This window comes from Vigna unguiculata, chromosome 9 (genome assembly GCF_004118075.2).
Source record: "Vigna unguiculata cultivar IT97K-499-35 chromosome 9, ASM411807v1, whole genome shotgun sequence".
In the NCBI taxonomy this organism is placed as follows: Eukaryota; Viridiplantae; Streptophyta; class Magnoliopsida; order Fabales; family Fabaceae; genus Vigna; species Vigna unguiculata.
Window position 1 is genome coordinate 3402037 of NC_040287.1, and position 20899 is coordinate 3422935.

Sequence of the window (20899 nt, forward strand, 5' to 3'; positions counted from 1 at the left end):
TTCATAGTTGATGAGTTGGGTCAAAGCTGGAAAGCTAAACGTTTTAGGTTTCAAGATTGTCACAGTTATAAAGATGATACAATGAATTTTAAAGTAATAACTTTTGAAAAAGTATAATATTTGGATATGCAGAAAAATAAATTAGATTTGAAATTAAATTTATAAGATATTGGACAAGTTTGTTTAAACATATAATATAAACAATTTTTAAGATAATCATTTACTTCAAAGACAGATAATACGTTGTTTACTAAAACCACTTGTTTTAAAAAATTAAACACACATATAAGAAATATAGATCTACTTTAGTTCATTAAATAAACAGATCATCTCGGAAAAGCACAAACAAACATATGTTTCATTTTTATCAAACAATTCATTCCAAAAAAAAAATTATAAATATCTTACCTGAACCATTTTAAAAATATTATCCTTCTTCCCCTTATATTTGTCTTAATTTCTTATTTGTAAACTTATTAAAACGTTTGCATTCTTTTTTAGAAAGATGATAAAAAAGACATGTCAGATATATTTTATTTTAAAAATTTGGAGGTATTGATTTTACAAAAGGAGCTAATTAGATTTATTTATTTATTAAAAAATAATTTTTTTATTATTAAATTTTGACAATTATTATTATTTTTTAAGTGATTTTTCATTTTCTTATTTTTAATATTTCAAAATCACTTAAAAATATTACTGTAAGATAAAACTTCAAAATTTAATAGTTAAAATAATTATTTTTGGTGCAATAAAAAAAATCTAGGGAAATCTTTTCTTATAAAATGTACTTTTTATTCGGTTATAATTGTGTTTGTTTGGATAGATCAAGGTATGACAAGGCATGCACCTTAATATATTTTTGTTATATAAGGTTTTGTATTAACAAAGGACTTTATATGTTATTACTGTCAATGTTCACAAAACAAAATTATTCTTGTAATAATTCATCTTCTTTAGAAGTCTAAAAAGGAGGTTCCGGACAAATTTATAGTGAAAATATTTTTATAAAATGCTAAATTTTATGTTATATAAAAACATTTTGCATTATATTTTTGCAATAGATTACATTATTTAATATTTAAAATACATATGTAAATTGGGTTAAATTTAATCCACCTGTAAAAGGTATTTATACACATCAATCAATTAGTGAAACTTTATTATTTGTCAAGAACTAAACATGTTATTAGGAAAAAAAATTAAACTTATTTTGTATGTATGGTACTAACAAATGAAAGATTGCCATTTGAAAAAAAAATCTACATTTTTGGACTTCTTGTACTAATATGTTGAATAAGTATGAAAAATCACACACTTTAGGATATTTTCATGATTGTGAAATGAAAAGTGCAAAACAACTAAACTTCAATTATCGTTTGAAGAAACATTAAATATTTTAAATTTAAACGACACTATAAATGGGTTAAAACAAAAAATATATAAACTTACTTTTAAGACAACAATTCATAAAGTGTGATGCATGAAACAATCCTTTAAAACAATTTTTTTTTGAAGCTAATTCTTAACAAATTTTGTGAAAAAAAAATTCAATGATAAATTAGAAATATTAAAAACAACGTTGAGTGTTTGATTCTGATTTGTTTCGTCATATGATATTTTTCAAAGCTGGTCATATTACTAGTTAATTATTGAATACTGTTTTAAAGTGTAAAATATATGGTGTTTAACAATTTAACAAAATAATTTAAATTAGTTAGCATGGCATGTAAAATCCGTATTTCTTGATAATAATTGGCTTAGTTTTTTCCTTTTTATTTCACCCGTCGAAAAAAATTAAAATTACCATCTTTATCGCAATATTTATTTTAAAACAGATTTATGATATTTATTTTAAAGATTCAACAGAAAATTAATTTCAGTATGATGTAATTCTAGTAAATATCATATTAGTTATTACTAAACCATCTATTGAATCCATAAAAGCTAAACATCATTTCATAATCATACACTTAAACTTATATCCACACTGATGTTATCCTAAGAAAAATAAGAAGGATAAGATGGGGTCACAATATCTTGCCCCATAATGTTTATCTGTATGAGGTTTATATGTTATATTTATTTATATATAACATATACTTCAAGAAATAAATAAAATATAAAAATTTAATTTTGTTTTCTTAAGTTTAGAATAAGTTATTTTATTCCTTTAATAACTTGACATAAATATTAAAACTTATGTCTTATTATAGATCTATATTTATGCCTTAACAAGATATTCACCTAATTATTAAGTTGAAATTTTAGGGTGTAGAAGGCATGATTTTCTGCAAGCAAATTGTAAGTCATAAAGACTTTAAATCTCTTTCTTACAAAAAATACTTTTCATATTATAAAATATTACATTACGAAAACTTGTTTTATCATTTTTTTTGTGATTAATTTATGTAAAAATATTTAGTTTACCACGTTTAATTAATATCTTCTTTTAAGAGTGTTTAAAAAAAAATGCAGGAAATGCTTAGGGTTTAGGGTGCAAATAGCATGGACCAAAGAAATTGGGCTTACGAGCAACAGGCCCAGCCCAATTATTAAACGCCTTTCTCTCCGAGTTTGTGAGAATCCGAAAGAGCAAGCACAAGCTGCAAGAGCAGCACCACCAAGCCACACAGCAATGGTGACCATGGCCACCACTGCCAATAGAAAAATCGAAACATACGAAGAGTTCGCGAAAGTTCACGCGCTGCTACTTGCGGCGTCGGGGTTGCCGGAGTGTCTGCACCAGCGTCTCTTCGAGAAGCTCTACGGAGAGTCATTTGATGGCGGCAAGCACTTCAAGATCGAGCCATGCGAGGGCGGCTGTCAGCGGCGCCTTGTTCTTACGTCGGCGTCGATGGAAAAGAACTCCGACGTCTTCCTCGTTGATCATGCATGGACTTTCAGACTCTCCGACGCATTCAAGCAGGTCTTCTTCTTAATCTTCTTCTTCGTCTTCTTCTTACAATTCCTTGCTTTAGGGTTCGTCTTGACGTTATTGGTGTTTTGTGTTGCAGCTGCGTGAGGTTCCAGGATTGACTGAGAGGATGGGTTCTCTAATGTGTGTGGATGCTGATGTGAGTTCAGATGATGGTGAAGATGAAAGGAACGATGAGCTTGGTGTTGAGGAAACTATAGAGATGGAAGTTGATGCGGCAAAGGAGAACGGAGATGGGACGTTACGGTGGTTGGAGCTTGAAGGGCTCAACATTGATGATGCTATGCTTGTGTCTCTAGCATTGCCAACTAGGTTTCCGGTTAGTAACCCTCTTTTCTTTTTTTACCTTTTCATACTGGAAAATACTTTGGTAAATTAATAATGTCTATCATATTTTATACATTTATATGTGTGTGTATATACACATGCAAATATAAGTTGAAGGTTCATATTCTTTGTCATATATAAATAATTTGTTGGGCAACACTCAATATAATTACCATAGAATATAAAGCTACCAATTCTTTGGAATATCAGTTTCTAGTTTTCAATCAACAATCGGTAGATCTCCAGGACAGACGTAGACGTATTTCACAAGTAATGTATTTGACTGAAAAACGTTTATCTTTTCATTGAGATTTCTGGGTGACTGTAGGGCATAGAAGTAAAATTTTTTCCAAACATTTTTAAATAAAAATAAAATATAAGAGGAAAAAAAAGGTGGCAGCGAAAAAAAAAACAACCCTGGTTATAAGAGTACTGAACAGTTACTACCGTTCAAAAGAGGAATAATGAAAGTTAATAAATTATTCGAAGGTAAAATTGTCTAATGAACTTTGACGCCTAAAGTGGTTATTTCCTTTATGGTATAGAAGTATGGATTATCACTTCAGATTGGTTAATCAGGTAAACGTCAGGATATATAAACTTTAATGTTATGTATTATTATTTTTTTATTACTATTATGATCTCAGTTCTTGTTTTTCATTTAAGTCGTGGTCAATCATTTCGTAATTTGAATACTCACACACTTTCATCCCCTTTCACTGTATCAGGATTTAGTGGCACTTAGCCTACTTGAAAACAAGCTCAATAGCGCCGAAGTGGTTGTTCAGGAAGTTATCAAACTTAAGCATCTCAAAGGATTATGGCTCAGAAGTAACCCAGTTCATAACAATAGGTAACTCTTTTAATATCGTAAAATTGATAATTGAACCATGTGTTCCTTTTATAAAGAGAACTAAATTACTTTACCGCTCTTCCAGTGATGGTAAGCTTGCAGGGGCGATTCTTAAGGAGTTGCCTGAACTTGAAATTTATAATTCAAGTTTCACAAGCAATTTTGGGGAGTGGGCGTTGGGCTTTTGTGCAGGGATATATGGAAAGGATAACCCTGTAAATGCTGATCAAGCTCACACTTCACTTCACACTGTGTCTTCTCTTGACCTTTCAAATAGGAACATTCACAATTTAAAGAATAAGGTTGAACAGTTTCTTATGCTTATTTTTCTGTATGCTTTTTACATCCTTTTCTTTGTAACCTGCGTTTCATTAGATAACACAAGGGACTTTGATGCATTATTTCCCTAGAATAAAAATTGATTGTATGAGTTAAAAAATCTGGGAATTTCATATCTTACCCAGGAGATGCCAAACGAATTTTTTTATCAATTAAAGATGTTAATAATTGATATTGTACACCCATTCATTGCTTGTTTTTTCATTCCAAATGTTTTGGTGATTTTCCTATTTTCGCAGGCATTTACACCCATTTGTTTGCCATCTCTTACGTACTTGAACATTCAAGGAAATCCATTGGAGCAAAACTCAGTTGGTGACTTGTTAGATCTGCTGCAGAGATTCCCTTGCTTGCGGTCGTTGGAGGTTGATTTGATTTACGTTGTCACATTTTATTATGCCTCAAAATTTCCTTTGCTATTTATTTGGTTCTTTGTTTACACACTTTGTGATTGGTGTTTTGGCCTTGATAATTTGAGCAATTTTCAGGTTGATATTCCAGGTCCACTTGGACGAAGGGCCATTGATATTCTTGAATCTCTTCCAAACATTTCTGAGCTAAATGGTATCGATGCATCCAAAATATTGCAACCAGGAAAGCATGTTAATGATTCAATGCTTCTTCCTCGTATTCCTGAATGGACTCCTGATGAGCCGCTTGCTGATCGTATTATAAATGCAATGTGGCAATATCTAATGACATATAGACTTGCAGATGAAGAAAAGTTAGACGAAACATCAGTATGGTATGACCTGCATATAGTTTTCTTTTGGTCAATAAACGGATTTTCTAATATTTTGTTTCATTTCATCAAGGTTGTTGGGTTTATGCTTTAATATTTTCACGCAACTTGGATCCTTGGATCCATGCTTGACTACTCAATTTTTTGGGTTTAGTATTTTAAATGGGATAAACAAAATTGAAGTGTCACATGAATCATGTTGGTTTTCCCACTTGAACAGCACATTCTTTTGGATATTTTTCAGGTATGTGATGGATGAGCTAGGTTCAGCTTTGCGACATAGTGATGAGCCAAATTTCAGAGTGGCACCATTTTTGTTCATGCCAGAGGGCAATCTAGCATCAGCTGTGAGGTTATCTTCTATATTTTCATTATTATTTGTACTTTGATAGAGTCGTATTTTCGTGCGTTACAAATGTATCTGCTACTTCACGTATTATTCAACACCTTTGGTATGATAAAAGATCCTTTTATAAGTTTTGATTCTAGTTTTTTGCTCATTGATGTATTATGTGTTCATTTCCAACATGGTTTTTGTTAGAGAATTCTGTATTCTCTTCTTCCCCTCCCCATATTACATGGATTTATGCATGACCTCTAGATTTGTAACGTGTTAAAATTAATCAAAGGATTAACTCTCACATTTTCTCCAGCTTTTCTATTCTATGGCCAACACAGAATGTTCAGAAAGGTGATGAGTGCACACGCGATTTTCTTCTTGGTATTGGGGAAGATAAACAACGTTCTGCCAGGCTTACTGCCTGGTTCCACACTCCAGAAAACTACTTTATCCATGTATTTCTCCCATTGCTAAGATAGTTTGTGGTTAAAGATCTATTACACAGTATCAGGAAGTTTTGGAGCTAATTACTTTCCTTCTTTCAGGCATATGAGAAGCACCATCAGAAATTGTTGTCCACAAGTCTAATACCTCCCACCTTTCAGTATTCTGCGACTCAAAGTATTCATCAACATGGTGGGCGTCCATTGCTTGTTTACACAGATATACCTCACGTAGAGGAATACTTGACACATCCCGAGTTTGCAATCAGTAAGTTTAATGCATGCATGTTTGAACTTTCTCTCTATTTTGCATTCGTTCTTTGCTGCAGTTCATAATTAATGGTTAAATGTGACTTGGAACATATTGACAATTCATGTGAAGAGACTAAATTGGATTTTCCATTATTGATTTTAACCTTTTTATGCTGTCAGAAAATTCTGTTGGATTTTATTATGGTTGGCATCACGTATAAAATGTTATACTTTGTATTGTTGACCTTCTTTTTGAATGTTTGAATGCCTACAGCAAATGAACCAAAAGATGCAGATATAATATGGACAAGTATGCAGGTAGATGAGGAGATGAAGAAAGCTACTGGAATAACGGATCAGCAATACATTAATCAATTTCCTTTTGAAGCATGTCTTGTTATGAAGCATCATTTAGCAGAGACAATTCAAAAGGTGATAATAGTTAACTAACATCTAAATGACTGACCTGTGTCACTAGCATGCAGCATTTATTTTGTTTTCTAATTGAGGCATTTTTAGAACCTTAGCTTTTTCTTGGGGTGGTGATGGGATGGTTTACGTTGCTACAGGCACATGGATCTCCTCAATGGTTGCAGCCTACATATAATCTCGAAACGCACCTATCTCAACTTATTGGTGACTATTGTGTTCGCAAAAGGGAAGGGCTAGACAATCTTTGGATCTTAAAACCCTGGAACATGGCCCGAACCATTGATACTACTGTAACTGATAATTTGCCTGCAATAATCCGGCTCATGGAAACTGGTCCCAAGATTTGTCAGAAGTATATTGAACAGCCTGCATTGTTCCAGGGGAAAAAGTTTGATCTCCGTTACATAGTACTGGTTCGGAGCATGCATCCTCTGGAGATATTCCTTTCAGATTGTTTCTGGGTACCCTTATTCTTCTTTTGAGTGTGAAGAAACTTTCTCAAGTCTTTATTTTTCTATTCTCTTAAAAGGTTCTAATGGAATTAGGTTTTATATTTCATTTTCAGGTTAGGATTGCCAACAATCAATATTCTTTGGCCAGAAGTAGTTTGTTTGAGTATGAAACTCATTTCACTGTAATGGTATGTCTTGAGTACAAGAAATTCGGATGAAAACTTGATTGAAATATTTAATGTTTTCCTCTTTTCAACAAGTTTTAATACAGTCACTTCATGGATTACAGAATTATCGCGGAACCATAAATCATAAGAATGCCAATGAATTTGTAAGGGAATTTGAGGAAGAACATCAAGGTAATGGCTACTTCTTCATGTTTATCCTCTGCCATTTTCAAATGACTACTACATAATACAAATTCCCATCTCTGTATCTGTTTCAGTTAAATGGTTGGATATACACACAAGAGTAAGGAAAATGATTCGTTCAGTATTTGAGGCAGCTGCTGTTGCTCATCCTGAGATGCACAATCCAACATCAAGGGCAATGTATGGTGTTGATGTCATGTTGGACGGCTCTTTCCAACCCAAGTTACTAGAGGTTTGTAAATGAAACGATGGGTTCCTTTTAATCCTAGGGTCTTGTAAATTATGTGAAACATGCCTTTTTTTTTATTACAGGTAACTTATTGCCCGGATTGTACAAGAGCTTGCAAATATGACATGGATATTGTGGTTGGAGAGGGAGGCATTGCAAAAGGTTGTGATTTCTTCAATAATGTGTTCAAGTGTCTCTTTTTGAATGGAACTTCACAAGTTAGTCAATTGTAATTCAGTATTTTTGTATTTTTGTGACCGAACAAGAGTTTTATAATTTGTGGTCTCGCATGGTTTATGAATTTCTGTCGCTTCGTTTGGTTTCTATTTACCTTCAATGCAACCCGGTTTTTCATGGCATATGTAAGAAGTATGGAGCACAATGGCGCATAATAACACAATCAAATTACATCATTTCAAAACCCTATTTGGAACTACTTTTATGTACATGGAATCCCTCTACAGTAGTGACGACTACTACGTACTCATTTAAACTGGGAAGAAGGTTAAATGCTGAATCGTGGAGTGGATATGTGCCATATTTGCCTGTAAGTGTGAATTATTAAGGTTCAGGTTCGGTGGCTTCTGCTGCTGATGTGTATTGACTTCTTAGCGTTGAAAGTTTCCTTTGTAATTCAAGAGTTGACATCCGCTCAGCCTCCAGTGCCCGCTCAAGCTTTAATAGTCATTATAAAACGGTCTCAGCAGAAAAGGCATTTTTAAATATTTGATAGCTGTTCGTATTTATTGCAATTGTGAGTAATACCTTGGCAGCTCGGGTGCTCCATTCCCCTAAAATAGCTCTTAGTCTCTCGTTCTCTTCAACATACTGGTTATAACAAGAATTGTGCCGTAAGCACATAACCCTTTTAATATTAGTAAAAACCAGCTAAGATACCTGATTGTTCGTCGTGCGAAAATGTTGGATCTCTGACTCCCTTTCAGCAATCAAGGACCGGGCAAGCCTCAACTCAGATTGCACTTGGTTCATCTGAAATTTTTTTAATAGTCGTTCAAGTTTGTGAAGGTGTGGAGTTCAAACATATCTGATGACTGCCTAAACTTGGGGACACTAACCATCAACATTTGCCGAAAGGATAAAATGACTAATCATTATTATGACACATGAATTACCTCAGCAGAAAGTGTCCGTAATTCTTGATCACGTACTGCTAGAAGGTGGGCAAGGTCAACCTGTAAGAAGATAAACAATTTATTACCAAGAGGAATGAAGGTAGCAAATAATATTTATTGATACCAATATCCAAGGGTAAATTTTTTACTAGTCAAGCTAGTTCATGAGTTTCTAAAGGCTATAAGCTATATTGTTTTACAATTATGTTAAAGTTATTTGCTTACAATTCAAGCCTAGCTCATAGTAATTTAGCCTAAACATCAAATGGAACAGAATTCAAGCTAGTTTCAACTCAACTATAATCATTGCAACTAGACACGTTGTCAAACTAATATTTCAATTAGATTCTCAAGAAAATGGAGGAGCCATTAAGCCCAAAGTTAATTGAAAGAAGATTAACTACGTCCCTCAACTATAGATATCCTACCAAAGATATTACTAGACAAGAGTAAGATCAAAATTCGACCGAGGTACAATAATATTATCAGAATAGGTATTACTATCAGCCTCAGATCATTGACTCAAGAATAAGAATTCTAAGAAGTTAAAAATTAAATTAGAAACCCACAGGCAACGAAGCATAAATGTTAAAAGCAAAAACTACCTAGGATAACTGTTGATGTACCAGAAAGGAATTAAATAGTAAGTACCATTAAACCTATGATAGAAAAGAGCTGTAGCAAGGTATAGATTTTTCTGATGAGAATCCTGGGCTATTTAACTGCACTTCATTATATTAGGAATCATATTAACAAAATCGTTCTGATTTCTAAAAATGCAAACTGGGGTAGAAATCCTCAAGACGTGATTCACGTTGGAACACCAGTACAATTCTCTTCAAGTGAAAGGAAATGCTGTTGTGGCGGTGGAAACACAAAGAACTGTTTTATAGCAGGGAGGATTTTGAATGCTAATTGAATAAAGTACAGAATTAAATAGGTATTGACAGGATACTACTGGTTTACATCTCGATAAGAATTCAGATTGAACTTCAACTGTACTGAATCAGAAAAGATATTTGTTATTGCATAACTTGCTAATTTCTGATTATAAAAAATACTATATTGAATATTATACCCACACACAACCACGACACGTGTCCGTTGTAACTTGAAAGTGACAATATAAGAATTTATAAATTAAACATAATGGTAAAAACGAGGAAGGTTTTCTTATCTGTGTTAATTATTACCTGTGGTGTGCTCCGATCATCAGTTCCTTCATATTTGCTCAGACACTCTTGTAATCGAAGAATCTGCAAGACCAAATGTTGATGAACTAATTAAATGAAATCATCGGTGGAATGTCTACACTGTAAGTATCATTTAGAGCTTATATAACCAAATAGTAAATGAATGCTTCAATTCTTTCTATACCTCCTCGCTCAAAAAATGAAGATTTTCACGCTGATATTGCAGCAAAGCCATTTGCTGATCAGAGAGCCTACCTTCATGGTACCTATTGCATCAAGATATCATCTTTAACAATCAAGAACCCACAGTTTCATTTGGGTTTATAGACATGATTTTGAATGTGTTATTGGCATGGTGTGATCTTATAAATGGCAAACATAAATCGTGCATTCAGAAATATTATTTTGCTGAACAGTTTATTTATTATTTTTACTTTTGGGTTTGAAAATCAAACATGTATTATACCACGAAGTAAATCATAAAACAAACTAAAATACAAAATGTTTACCTTAGACCCTCAAGAGAACTTGATGGTTGTAGTGGCGAATACAAGGACTTCAGAACATCAGGGTGTGAGTTTAATGAATTGTACTGGTGTATGTAACCTGTTTGCAGCAAAAATGTAGTTCGATAAAACTAGTACTGTTTCTACCACATACAAAGAGATCTTATAATTATAGTCGACAGGTAGGGACACAGTCTGCCCAAAGCACAAGACATCCCTACAATTCCTAACTGTAAGCTAGCTAATAAGTTCCCAGCATATAAGTTCCGAGCTGATAAGCTAACTTAATGCATTCGAAGTGTTTGATAAAATAGTTGATAAATGTAAAATGACATAAAAGAACATAAGAATATAAGTTTTATATATAAATAAAATGTGTTTTCCAGACAAAAATATTAATATGTATTTAGAATTTCAGATTTTTTTAAAAAATAATTAAATTCTTATTTGACTTATTAGTTCTTCTATTTATCTTTTAAAAATTGTATATGCTTTTTTTACATGTAATTTTATTTAAAGTACTTGATCTAATGAACACCAATCAAATTTATTTTTTATTTAGTTTTATTTTTTATTTCTAAATCTAAACTGCTATCAAAATAAGTTTCCTTTTACAAATTTCATTATAACTAATTTTCACAGAGCATCATGTAATAAAACATTAGTTACTTCAATTTATAAGTTAAATCCTTTTTAATTTGAACTACATTAAATTTAGAAGTAACCCAGCAAATACTAAAAATAGTGCAATAATTAAAAAAAAAAAGTTCAATATCTTTTCAATTACATTCCTATATTAACCCAAACTAATAAAGAAAATAACGGGTAAAAAAAATCAACAATGTATTAAAACATAAAGGATAATAATGAAGGAAAATTAAATAAACTACAAGCTAGCTGAAGTAGCTTGTAGGTTAAGTCTAGAAGCTCCAAAAATAAACTACTTTGAGGTACCAAAGACTTTTTGTGTTAGTCAAATTAGCTTATCAGCTAGTATCTAGCTTATTGGCATTACCAAACACGCTCTTAGTCCCGTGAATATAAACAAATCATAAAATGAAATTTGTAGCTTCATTTCCCCCCTCCTTCCCATAAAATTACATAAACTTACCAATGTAAAGACTCATAAAACATCCGGCAGATACTGCTTCAATTACCATAATAATCCTGTAGAATTTTAAGTCAACCAAAATGAGACAATAAATCTTAGTAGAGTACAAGCGAACAACAAATTTCCAGTCAATCGCAAGAGAAAAATGGCAGAGTGAAGAAATATGACACATGGAACAAGAGCTTGATGGTGAACAATTTATCATTAGGTAAAAACCAAACCTTCAAAGATATAAGCGTAATAATGTAGGAGGAAATTATTGTAAGTTGTGAACAACAAAATTTCATTAGATCATGGCCATCCCAGAAATTCAACTGTGAACTCATCTAGATAAAGGGAAGGGGACAGGGAAACAAATACATGCTATATGCTGTGATGTGACCAAAGGTACGGCTTTAAGTTTAGCATACTCATTTGACCAAACATGACAAAAAAGCCTCAATGTCAATTCCCTGTACTTGGCACCTATTATTGATGACAAGATTCAGATTAAGTATGTAGTCCTTCATATTTAAAAATTGCATACTCTTGCAATATTACTTTTTTTAATTCAATTTAATCTAGCCAAGAAAAATATCTAAAATGAATAAGTACAACCAAATGGAGAATATACCTCAATATTACAGAGATAGACAGGGAACCAGTGTAAGGTTTCCAGACTATAACAAGTAGCATTGCAGCAGTTCCTGACATAAAATTGAATAGTTGACAACACTATCATTATAATAAGCAACTCAAACAATATAAACCATCCAAAATGTTAAAAATATCAAGACATTCACGTGCATCCACCAAACAATTTATGTTTTGGGCTTGAGTCAGTTCTTGACATCATATGTTAAGTATAATCCGAAAGAAAAGTTTAAACATTGAAATACATACCATAGGCTGTAATGTAAAAGGGTATGCGCACAAGAAATTTCAACTTCTGGCTGAAACTATAGTAGCCCTGAAAAATCATGTTGGTGATAAAAGGAAATACATTCAAACATTATTTCATAGATCTTTGCAGCAAATTTTGTAGTGGTAATTATTTAGTCTTATAGGTCTAATGACATTGCAAAAACTTTCAGAAACTATTGTGACAACGAAATTCATTAAAAGAATTACCTGCAAGCGTATCTTCTGTACTTGATAAACCAGGTATTGTTGAAAGATTCCTGAAACGGAAAAAAATATGACCATTAAATATAATAAAACTGTATACAGAGAATATTGAGTAGAAGTTGAAGAAGCTTGTAAGTTATAATGCTTAGTAAAATTAAACTAATGTTTATTTAGCTAGAAGCAATGTTGTTAACTTTATACATTAGTATTTATGAGCATAATAAAAATATAAAGTCCAAAGCTTTTGTCTCCAATTGAGTTTAGATTCTATTACGTCAACAAACCTCAAGTTTGTTATACTAAAATTTAACTTTAACTAGTCATGATGTGTTAACACAAAAAATGTTCAGTATTCTATAGGGATCTGCTTTGGATTCTTAAAAATCAATGCAGCAAACGGGCGGTGGATTGGGATGAACACTTTTGTGCTTTGGTGGGACGGGGTGTTTCAGATTGGATATTCACATTTATTTCCTCTTTCCCATATCATCTTGTCATAGAGTAGTCATCAAATTCATGAGGTACCACTCTTTATTTCTAAAAATTATTGTTACAAATCTCACATTGACTAAAGATATAACCAAATTATAGTATATAAGTGAATGCAAACTTCACTTTATAGATTTGTTTCCTAGGATTGAGTTATGCATAAATCAACTATTGAAAATGGTATCATGTCATTTGTTATCAAACCACACACAAATATCTAGTCTCAAGTTGAAGATGTCCAGAACTAGGTGTGACAGAATGTACTGAGACTCCACATTGACTAAAGATATAACTAAATTATATTATATAAGTGGGTTCAAACATACCCTTAGAAGTTTTTTATGGTTAGGTTAGACATGAATCTACTTTCTAAGAGGTATCCACCCTCATGTCCAAAATCTTGAACAAGATGGCAGTAATGAAAATTAATTGTGAAGCCAAATAAGTGTCCTTATGACTAACTTCTCTCTTACAATCCATACTCTGTTATGTTTTATATTCACCACCCATATATTTCCAAAACCAGAAATACAATTTTACACCATATAAAATCAATCAATAGAAGAAAAAAAACTAAACACAAACTATTAATTAATTTTGTTAATTCATTTAATCAATTTTTCTGCACTTGAAGTTATTAGGTCAAACAAACCTCACGATGGCTACATTGGAAATCAGCTTTAACTAGTATAATATAATGCATAACAAATCAGTATTCTACAGGGATCTGATTTGGGTTCCTAAAACATTAATGTACTTAAAGTGAAGCATGCAACAAAGATGAATCCCAAGCTTAACTTCTTCTATCATTGAGGGTGGAGGTGATTGCTTCAGATTTAACATTCTCATATCTATTTCCTCTTTCCGAGGAAATCTTGTTAAAAAAAGTAGTCTTAAATTCATAGCCACCACTCTTTACTTTAGAAGGTTATTGATTCTCATGTTCAAATCTTTGACAAAATGGCTATAATGAAAATTACTAGTGAAGTCATAAGTTTTTTCTCCTTATCACTAACTTCTCTATCAAAAAAATCCATACTGTTTTACGTATGATTTTCATCATAATACAATTGTACACCATATATTAAATCAATCGATCGAAAAAGTGATTTACAACTACGCTCTAGCTAGTAGTAGTAGTAGCCATATCAACATAAGAAGGAAATTCTGGCATTCTTCTGAAGGTCGCAGTGGACACAAAAGCAGCAAAACTGAGCGCAACGAGTAAAGAAAGACCGTTCAAACAAGCAGAGAGAACTGAAGACCCAGAGCAAAAGGCACTCATTCAACAACACGTTCATAAAATGCACCAGCTTATCCAGAGATAACAACCAAGACACCCTAATTGAGACAGTTCCAAACCTGTCAACAGCAAAAGAAGAACATCACAACTACAGAGCACGGGAGAGATGAGTCCTTGCACGGGAAGAAATATCCACTGAGCTCCAATGGCGAAAGCAGCATAACCTGCCTAAAATGGAACCAACCAATAAAAAAACAATTAACACCATAATCAATGCAAAATTTGAATTCAATAAAAATCACCACAACATGTTGCGAAACGAGCCATTAGGAATTGAACTTGCCAATAGTATGCAATAGAAGACGCTGCCGATGACCCTGGCAGGCTTGCGGTGAGCAAAAAGGGGAGCCTCGTGCAGAATATCGAGAAAGCTACGAAAACGAAATCGAAGTATGTTTGTTATGCATCGCGGAACTAGGTAACAGAAAATGAAGAGTGATCGGAGTATTGTGTGCGTGACTCACAGAGCGTTGTCCTCCGGCGATGTGGCTGGTGGAGAAGCGTTTCTGTCCGTCGCCATGACAGAGGAGAAGAGAAGAGAGGGTTCGATTCCAGGGTTCAGTAACAGAGGTTCTCTGATCCCCTGCTCGCCCAAACAGACTCAAACATTCTCGTGTTTACCTAATACTTTTTTTTTTTTTGTAAAAAATAAATTGTTAATTATGTTTGTTTCATTTGCTTTATTTTCTTACTTGCTTAAATATATAATTATGCTCCTTTTGTCTATAGAATTTTTCCAGTACATTAAGTAAAAATAATAATTTCATTTGTTTTATTTTTAAAGTTATTTTCGTTAGGACATATTTTCTCACTTTGTAGATTTTTTTTATTAAAATAAATAATAATATTTTAATCCACTTTTAATTTATCTTTTCAATCACTTTGTAATTATTTATTTAGATTTTTTTAATAATATAATGTGATGATCTAAGAACGATCAAAATAATCAATTAAAAATAAACAAAAAAATATATCAAAATACTATTATTCTATTAAAATTAAGAGATTATATCAAGTTATGAGATCAACCTCGTCATCTTTTCACCTTATATAAATAAGCTTAAAGAATTATATGACATCTACAAAAATAATACTGAAGAACGTTTTTTTTATCTTTATTTAGAAACCTATTTTGTTAGTAAATCATCAAATATCTAACCTTCTTAAACCCCCACTAATTAACTATAAAATATGTGTACGAATGCGAAATCAAATAGGAAAACATAAAAAAAAAAAAATATACCAAGATAATTTTCCTTACATTTTCGTTCTTGGAAGAACTAAACTTTTACTATTTAAAATAGGATATAACACGAGAAATTAAATGATGCAAAACCAACTTGAGGTATACTTGAGAATGATCTTAATTGAGTGTTTATTCTTGTTGATTAATGTCAAACTATGTCTTTTTCGAAATTAATGTATAGAGATTTTCTTATAATAATGTTAATTACGATTTCTCAAGCTCTTAATAAGAAAATAAGCTGTTGATATTAGCAAACGAGCAAAAGTTTGGTAAGTGTTTATATTACATACATATTTTTCATTCCTCTCATTTTATTTTGCCATTAGAAACAGCTTTTGCAGCAACTTTTACGATAACTAACAATTTATGATGATTATAAAGTATGTGATACACACAAACCAGTCCATGATATTCTTAAGCATTTACAACAACTTCTAGCTTATTTTATATCGTGCCAACCCAACTAGGAGTAATTTTCATTATACAATGGCACGTATCTTTAATCATTAATACCACCGTCAGATGCTCTAAACTTTGACGCATGACAAGCCAGGTGGTAAACCAGGGACCATTTTGTTATGCAATTTAGGCCACAATAGGATAAGAAGCACAAGTTGCAACACCTGAAAATGAACAGTTAACAAAATCAGTTCATCATGAATTTACAAACTCAGAATTTCAATTTGAGGTCATTTTAAGTAGGGGTGAGAAAAAATCCAATTTTGTTGATCCGATCCACTTTTGTTCTGATCCAATCTATTTAAAATCAATTTTAATAAAAATTTAATCCATTTAAAATCCATTTTTTTATCTAGATTTCAATCTAATTTACATTTTATATATTGTATGGATTGAATATTCATTCTCTAAATCTAAATTTTCAATTATGGATAATCCAAAAAATTCAATCCAAATTTTTAATTTAAACTTTTAGTTTGGTTATGTTAAAAGTTGAGATAGAATAGGCTATATGCAGACTCAGACGGACCGTGTCCGACGACCTGTATAGACTGGGCAAGCCCGACCACCTTGAAGGGTCGGGTGGACCCGACGACCCTGAAGGGTCGAACAGGCCCGACAACCCTGAAATTGACCGCTCTAACCAAATTGTACCGTGTCAATCCTAAGGACACAAGTTTTAGAAAATTCAATTTAGATTTCTTTTATAAAAAATGGATTTTGAATTTTGAAGTTGATCCAAATATTTGGACTGAATTTAAATCTTTATTCAAAAATTTTGATCTGGATTTTAAAAAATCCAAACTAATTTTCTTGAAAAAATGGATTTTGATCGAAAATTTGATCCAATTATTTAGATAGAAAATGGATATAGATTGGATCATTAAAAATTCAATCCATCCATGACCACTCCTAATTTTAAGTTTGGTTTTCGTTGGGGCATGATCTGCAGGGGTTTCCTTATTTAGAACTGAGGTCTTATGGATACTCACCGCACATGTTCTTCCCCAATTCCATCTTGAAGTAGCCATCGTCACCCCAGTTTTCTCCCCATGAATTTTTAATGAGCCAATATTCGACATCATCTTCAACTCCATACCCAACAGCAAGAACAGCATGGTTCACATCCTGACAAGCAAATTCGGATTTTGACATCAGTTCAATTACCAAAATGAATGTGTAAGATACAAGGTAACTAGGACAATTTGGAACACATCAAAACATTTAACTAACATTTGAGATGCTAGTAGTGTATGGTACGTTATGAAAAACAACATACCATATATTGGATAGAAATTGTCAAAAGGCATAAATTTGTTGTAGCAAACCATTTGTTTTGAAAATTTTATTACACATTTTTTTTTTCTTTTCTTGATTATCTAAATGCTGGTAATCATTTGTAGGACTCACCAGGGGAGTTTTACCGCAAGTTTGACTGGTGTAAATTCCTTTCTCATAGAATCGGAAGTCTCTAACCACCTCAAAGGCCACACTAACTGGTCGAACAAATGCAACTGCATGTTTTAATTCATCCTCAGCACCCTGTAGTAAAAACATAGGATAAAAAAAATTAATGTAAACACCATATAAGACCAAGTAAAAAAAAATGCATTTTCAACACTAATACTGATGTCAATTTTTTTGAAATAAATAAAAAGTTTTTTTGTCACTGGTTTTAAGCTATGGACATAGGAATCAAAAAATTACAAGTCATTTTGAAGAAAAATCAGAGAAGTGAGTACCAAGGTGATGTTGACAGAATCAAGGACTTGAATCCCAACATTTTCAGCTGAGAATTTGCAGACACCATTTTTACCAGTGTAGGGATATGCTTCCTCTGTCTCAAGCCCACCATTGTATTTAATGTACTCAAAGGCCTGTGATGGCAACCCACCATTACAGCCATAGTTGTTGAAATTACCAGCACAATCCACTAGCTGCTGCTCAGAAAGAGAGATACTCTTTCCATGTGCTTGAGCATAGGCTGCTTCTAAAGCCCCAGTTGTGCTGCATTATGCAGATATCATGGTTAGAATCATGACAAATTAAAAGATGTACCTTACTCGGTGTTCATTTCAAAGAGTGTTTCAGGGTCCCAAAGTAACCTGAATGTCCAGCATGATCCGCAGCTACCTTGGTCTTTAACTGCGCTCACTATGTTTTCTTGTCTCCAGTCTTTCTGTACACATCACCAATGGAATACAAATCTGAGTAATGCTACACAATATCCTCCAAACATTAAAAGGTATTGAATAAAAAAGACCCAAACATTAAATCTCAAAAGCAAAACAAATATTCAAGAATTAAATTTTTTCCCATTAGTGAATAGGACGAAAAAAAAAACAATACATCCAATTAGTTTTTCAAGTCACGAACATCAGTCAATTTAGTCTTAATATGTTGTTTTCGAATGATTGTGCTTTTAGTTTCTAACATTATCATTATTAACTGCCACATTTTAGTCAAACATTCACGTGATGTGTTAAAAAGTGATTGACAGTGAACACGAGAGGTGTTGCTAAATTTATGTTGTATGGAACAGTAGAGTTAAGTAGAATTTTGAAAACGTACCACTGGAGGAAGAACAGCATCGGTAAGCTTGTGGTTGCCTTTGAGAGTGGCAGAACAATTTTGAGCAGCACCTAGTCTGTGGCTTTGGAACTCCTCCCAAGTCCAATCAGCAAAATCTGTTTCATAAGACAAATAAATAACGTCAAAACATGCTATTTATTATTTGATGAAGGAAAATATTAAAAGTTCACTCCATTTTTGAAATTTAGAAAGCATAAACAGTCAAACACAACAGCAAAATACCATTAAAATGTGATGAATCACAGAAGTATCTATATTTTCTTTTTCTGGACTTGAGAATTAAGTATCTATATTAAATAAATATATAGTAAAAAACATTAAAATTAATATATACATTAATATGTAGTAAAATAATAAAAATTATAACAATAATTAAGTTTTAAATCAACAAAATAAGATAAGATAATAAAAATACAAACACACAAGCATTATTATGTTCCCACTAATGTTAAATAAATATGATTTCGTGGCAAAGTGAGTTTAACCTAGCTCTTGGATAACTAGTTCAACCCATTAGTCAACTTTACTTATCAAACTCAACCAATGGCACAAGTACATTGAGCTAATTTGGGCCTGTTCCAAAGAGTTTCTTCTTAAGCACTTTTAATTTAAAAAGAAAACAATACGAAATATTTTTTATAAATTAAAATTAGCTTATTTCCAAATTAAAAAAAATAGAAAAATTATAGAATTAAGTTTCTACAGTTAATTACTGTATAAACTAATTTGGTGACGAAGTAACCAATATAGATTTTCCTTTTTATTTTTCCCTTTTAAAAATAACTTACAAAAAAATCGTCCAAAGTGTAATATAGAAAAGTGTCTTTTAATTTAAATAGTACTCTTACGTGTTTTGTTGCTAAGCATTTTTGTACTGTAATTTAAAATGAAAAATTAAATTATGTTGTTTCCGAATAACCCTTTAGAGATAAAATCATCCATTATTCTTTTAGGATGATTATGTAAACGATTTCTTGTGTTTAGTAAACAAGTAATATTTCTTCTCTTATTACTCCAAAATTATGGATCCATTAGTGAGTCCGAAGGATCAATCAACTAGTTCTTCAAAAGTAAAATATTTATATTTCTTAGTTAATATTTAAAAAACAAAACTAGGTGATAAATAAGTAAAGCACCAAAACTTGATATTAACACTGAGACAGTGAGAAGCATGATTAGCTATGAGAATCCGATCAAATCTGATAAAAATCAAACGGCAAAAAGGGTAAAAACAAGAACAAGCGAAGATTGAGTGAGTGATACATACGATTAACGGCGAGAGTGTAGGGCAAACGCTTCTTGTTGTGGGCGCGGATGAGCCTGAGATTTTGCGAGAATATCTCATACCTCCGCTTCATCTCTTCCTCGTTCCTATAACTCTTCCCGAACCTCCCAACGAACCGAGCAAACGACACCGCGCTCCGGCACTGACCTATCACCTCAATCACCTTCCCCTCCACGTCCGACACCATCCGAATCGGATTCGCATCCTCCAGCCATGACCCGCCCGCCACGGCGCACAATAGCACCGCCACCGCGCACCACACCACTGCAAATCGTGCCATGTTTTCCACTCTCTCTTTTCTTATCACTCCCACTCTTGCGGAATCTTCAATGGCGATAAGCTGTATTTGTATTCATCAAAGCTTAAGTATCTTGGGACCACGCTAGTGCACCTTCTATCTTTGAGTGTAAGATATTTTTAATTTGCGTGGATTATATTTTTTTGTCCCTATTTTATTCCAATACTCATTTAAAGTGTACCATTATCATTTAAAATATCTTGGGACCCTATTTTTAATTTCTATAGTATTATTATTTTTATTTTTTTAAGTGGGTTAACCAATGATCTAATTTGATTTTAGGACACTATTTCTATTTTTGAATTGGTTAAAAACAAAATTATGAACATTATGAAAGTTACGTGAAAAATTAATCATATGGATCACTGAGGACGTATGCAAGATGGTTGGGTAGGTTTTGAAATTACTGAAATGGATACCTTTTTAGATAAATTAATATTGAATTAATGATTTTATTAT

At 32.4% G+C, this 20899-nt stretch overlaps 3 protein-coding genes across 3 annotated transcripts; 1 reads left to right on the forward strand and 2 right to left on the reverse strand.

Moving 5' to 3' along the window:
* The first annotated feature begins 2491 nt into the window (after positions 1-2491).
* On the forward strand, positions 2492-8142 carry LOC114163034 (tubulin--tyrosine ligase-like protein 12). The gene is made up of 15 exons (XM_028047079.1): positions 2492-2929; positions 3018-3257; positions 3994-4118; positions 4204-4420; positions 4697-4822; positions 4946-5202; positions 5444-5551; positions 5853-5994; positions 6085-6250; positions 6509-6666; positions 6804-7127; positions 7232-7306; positions 7408-7477; positions 7564-7721; positions 7802-8142. The coding sequence occupies exons 1-15, from the start codon at positions 2639-2641 to the stop codon at positions 7949-7951; spliced, it is 2607 nt and encodes an 868-aa protein (XP_027902880.1). The 5' UTR covers positions 2492-2638; the 3' UTR covers positions 7952-8142.
* On the reverse strand, positions 8045-15191 carry LOC114163035 (protein FIP1). The gene is made up of 14 exons (XM_028047080.1): positions 15025-15191; positions 14844-14931; positions 14620-14728; positions 12772-12821; positions 12544-12610; positions 12275-12347; positions 11662-11717; positions 10554-10650; positions 10229-10310; positions 10045-10107; positions 8852-8911; positions 8616-8708; positions 8484-8546; positions 8045-8393 (listed from the first exon to the last, which is right to left on the reverse strand). The coding sequence occupies exons 1-14, from the start codon at positions 15078-15080 to the stop codon at positions 8280-8282; spliced, it is 1071 nt and encodes a 356-aa protein (XP_027902881.1). The 5' UTR covers positions 15081-15191; the 3' UTR covers positions 8045-8279.
* A 908-nt stretch (positions 15192-16099) lies between these two features.
* Positions 16100-20487, reverse strand: LOC114163167 (thiol protease aleurain-like). Its single transcript, XM_028047303.1, has 7 exons — positions 20125-20487; positions 18837-18952; positions 18371-18444; positions 18008-18272; positions 17676-17807; positions 17258-17393; positions 16100-16429 (listed from the first exon to the last, which is right to left on the reverse strand). Exons 1-7 carry the CDS (start codon positions 20420-20422, stop codon positions 16392-16394), a joined length of 1059 nt encoding a protein of 352 aa, XP_027903104.1. The 5' UTR covers positions 20423-20487; the 3' UTR covers positions 16100-16391.
* Between the last annotated feature and the right edge of the window lie 412 nt (positions 20488-20899).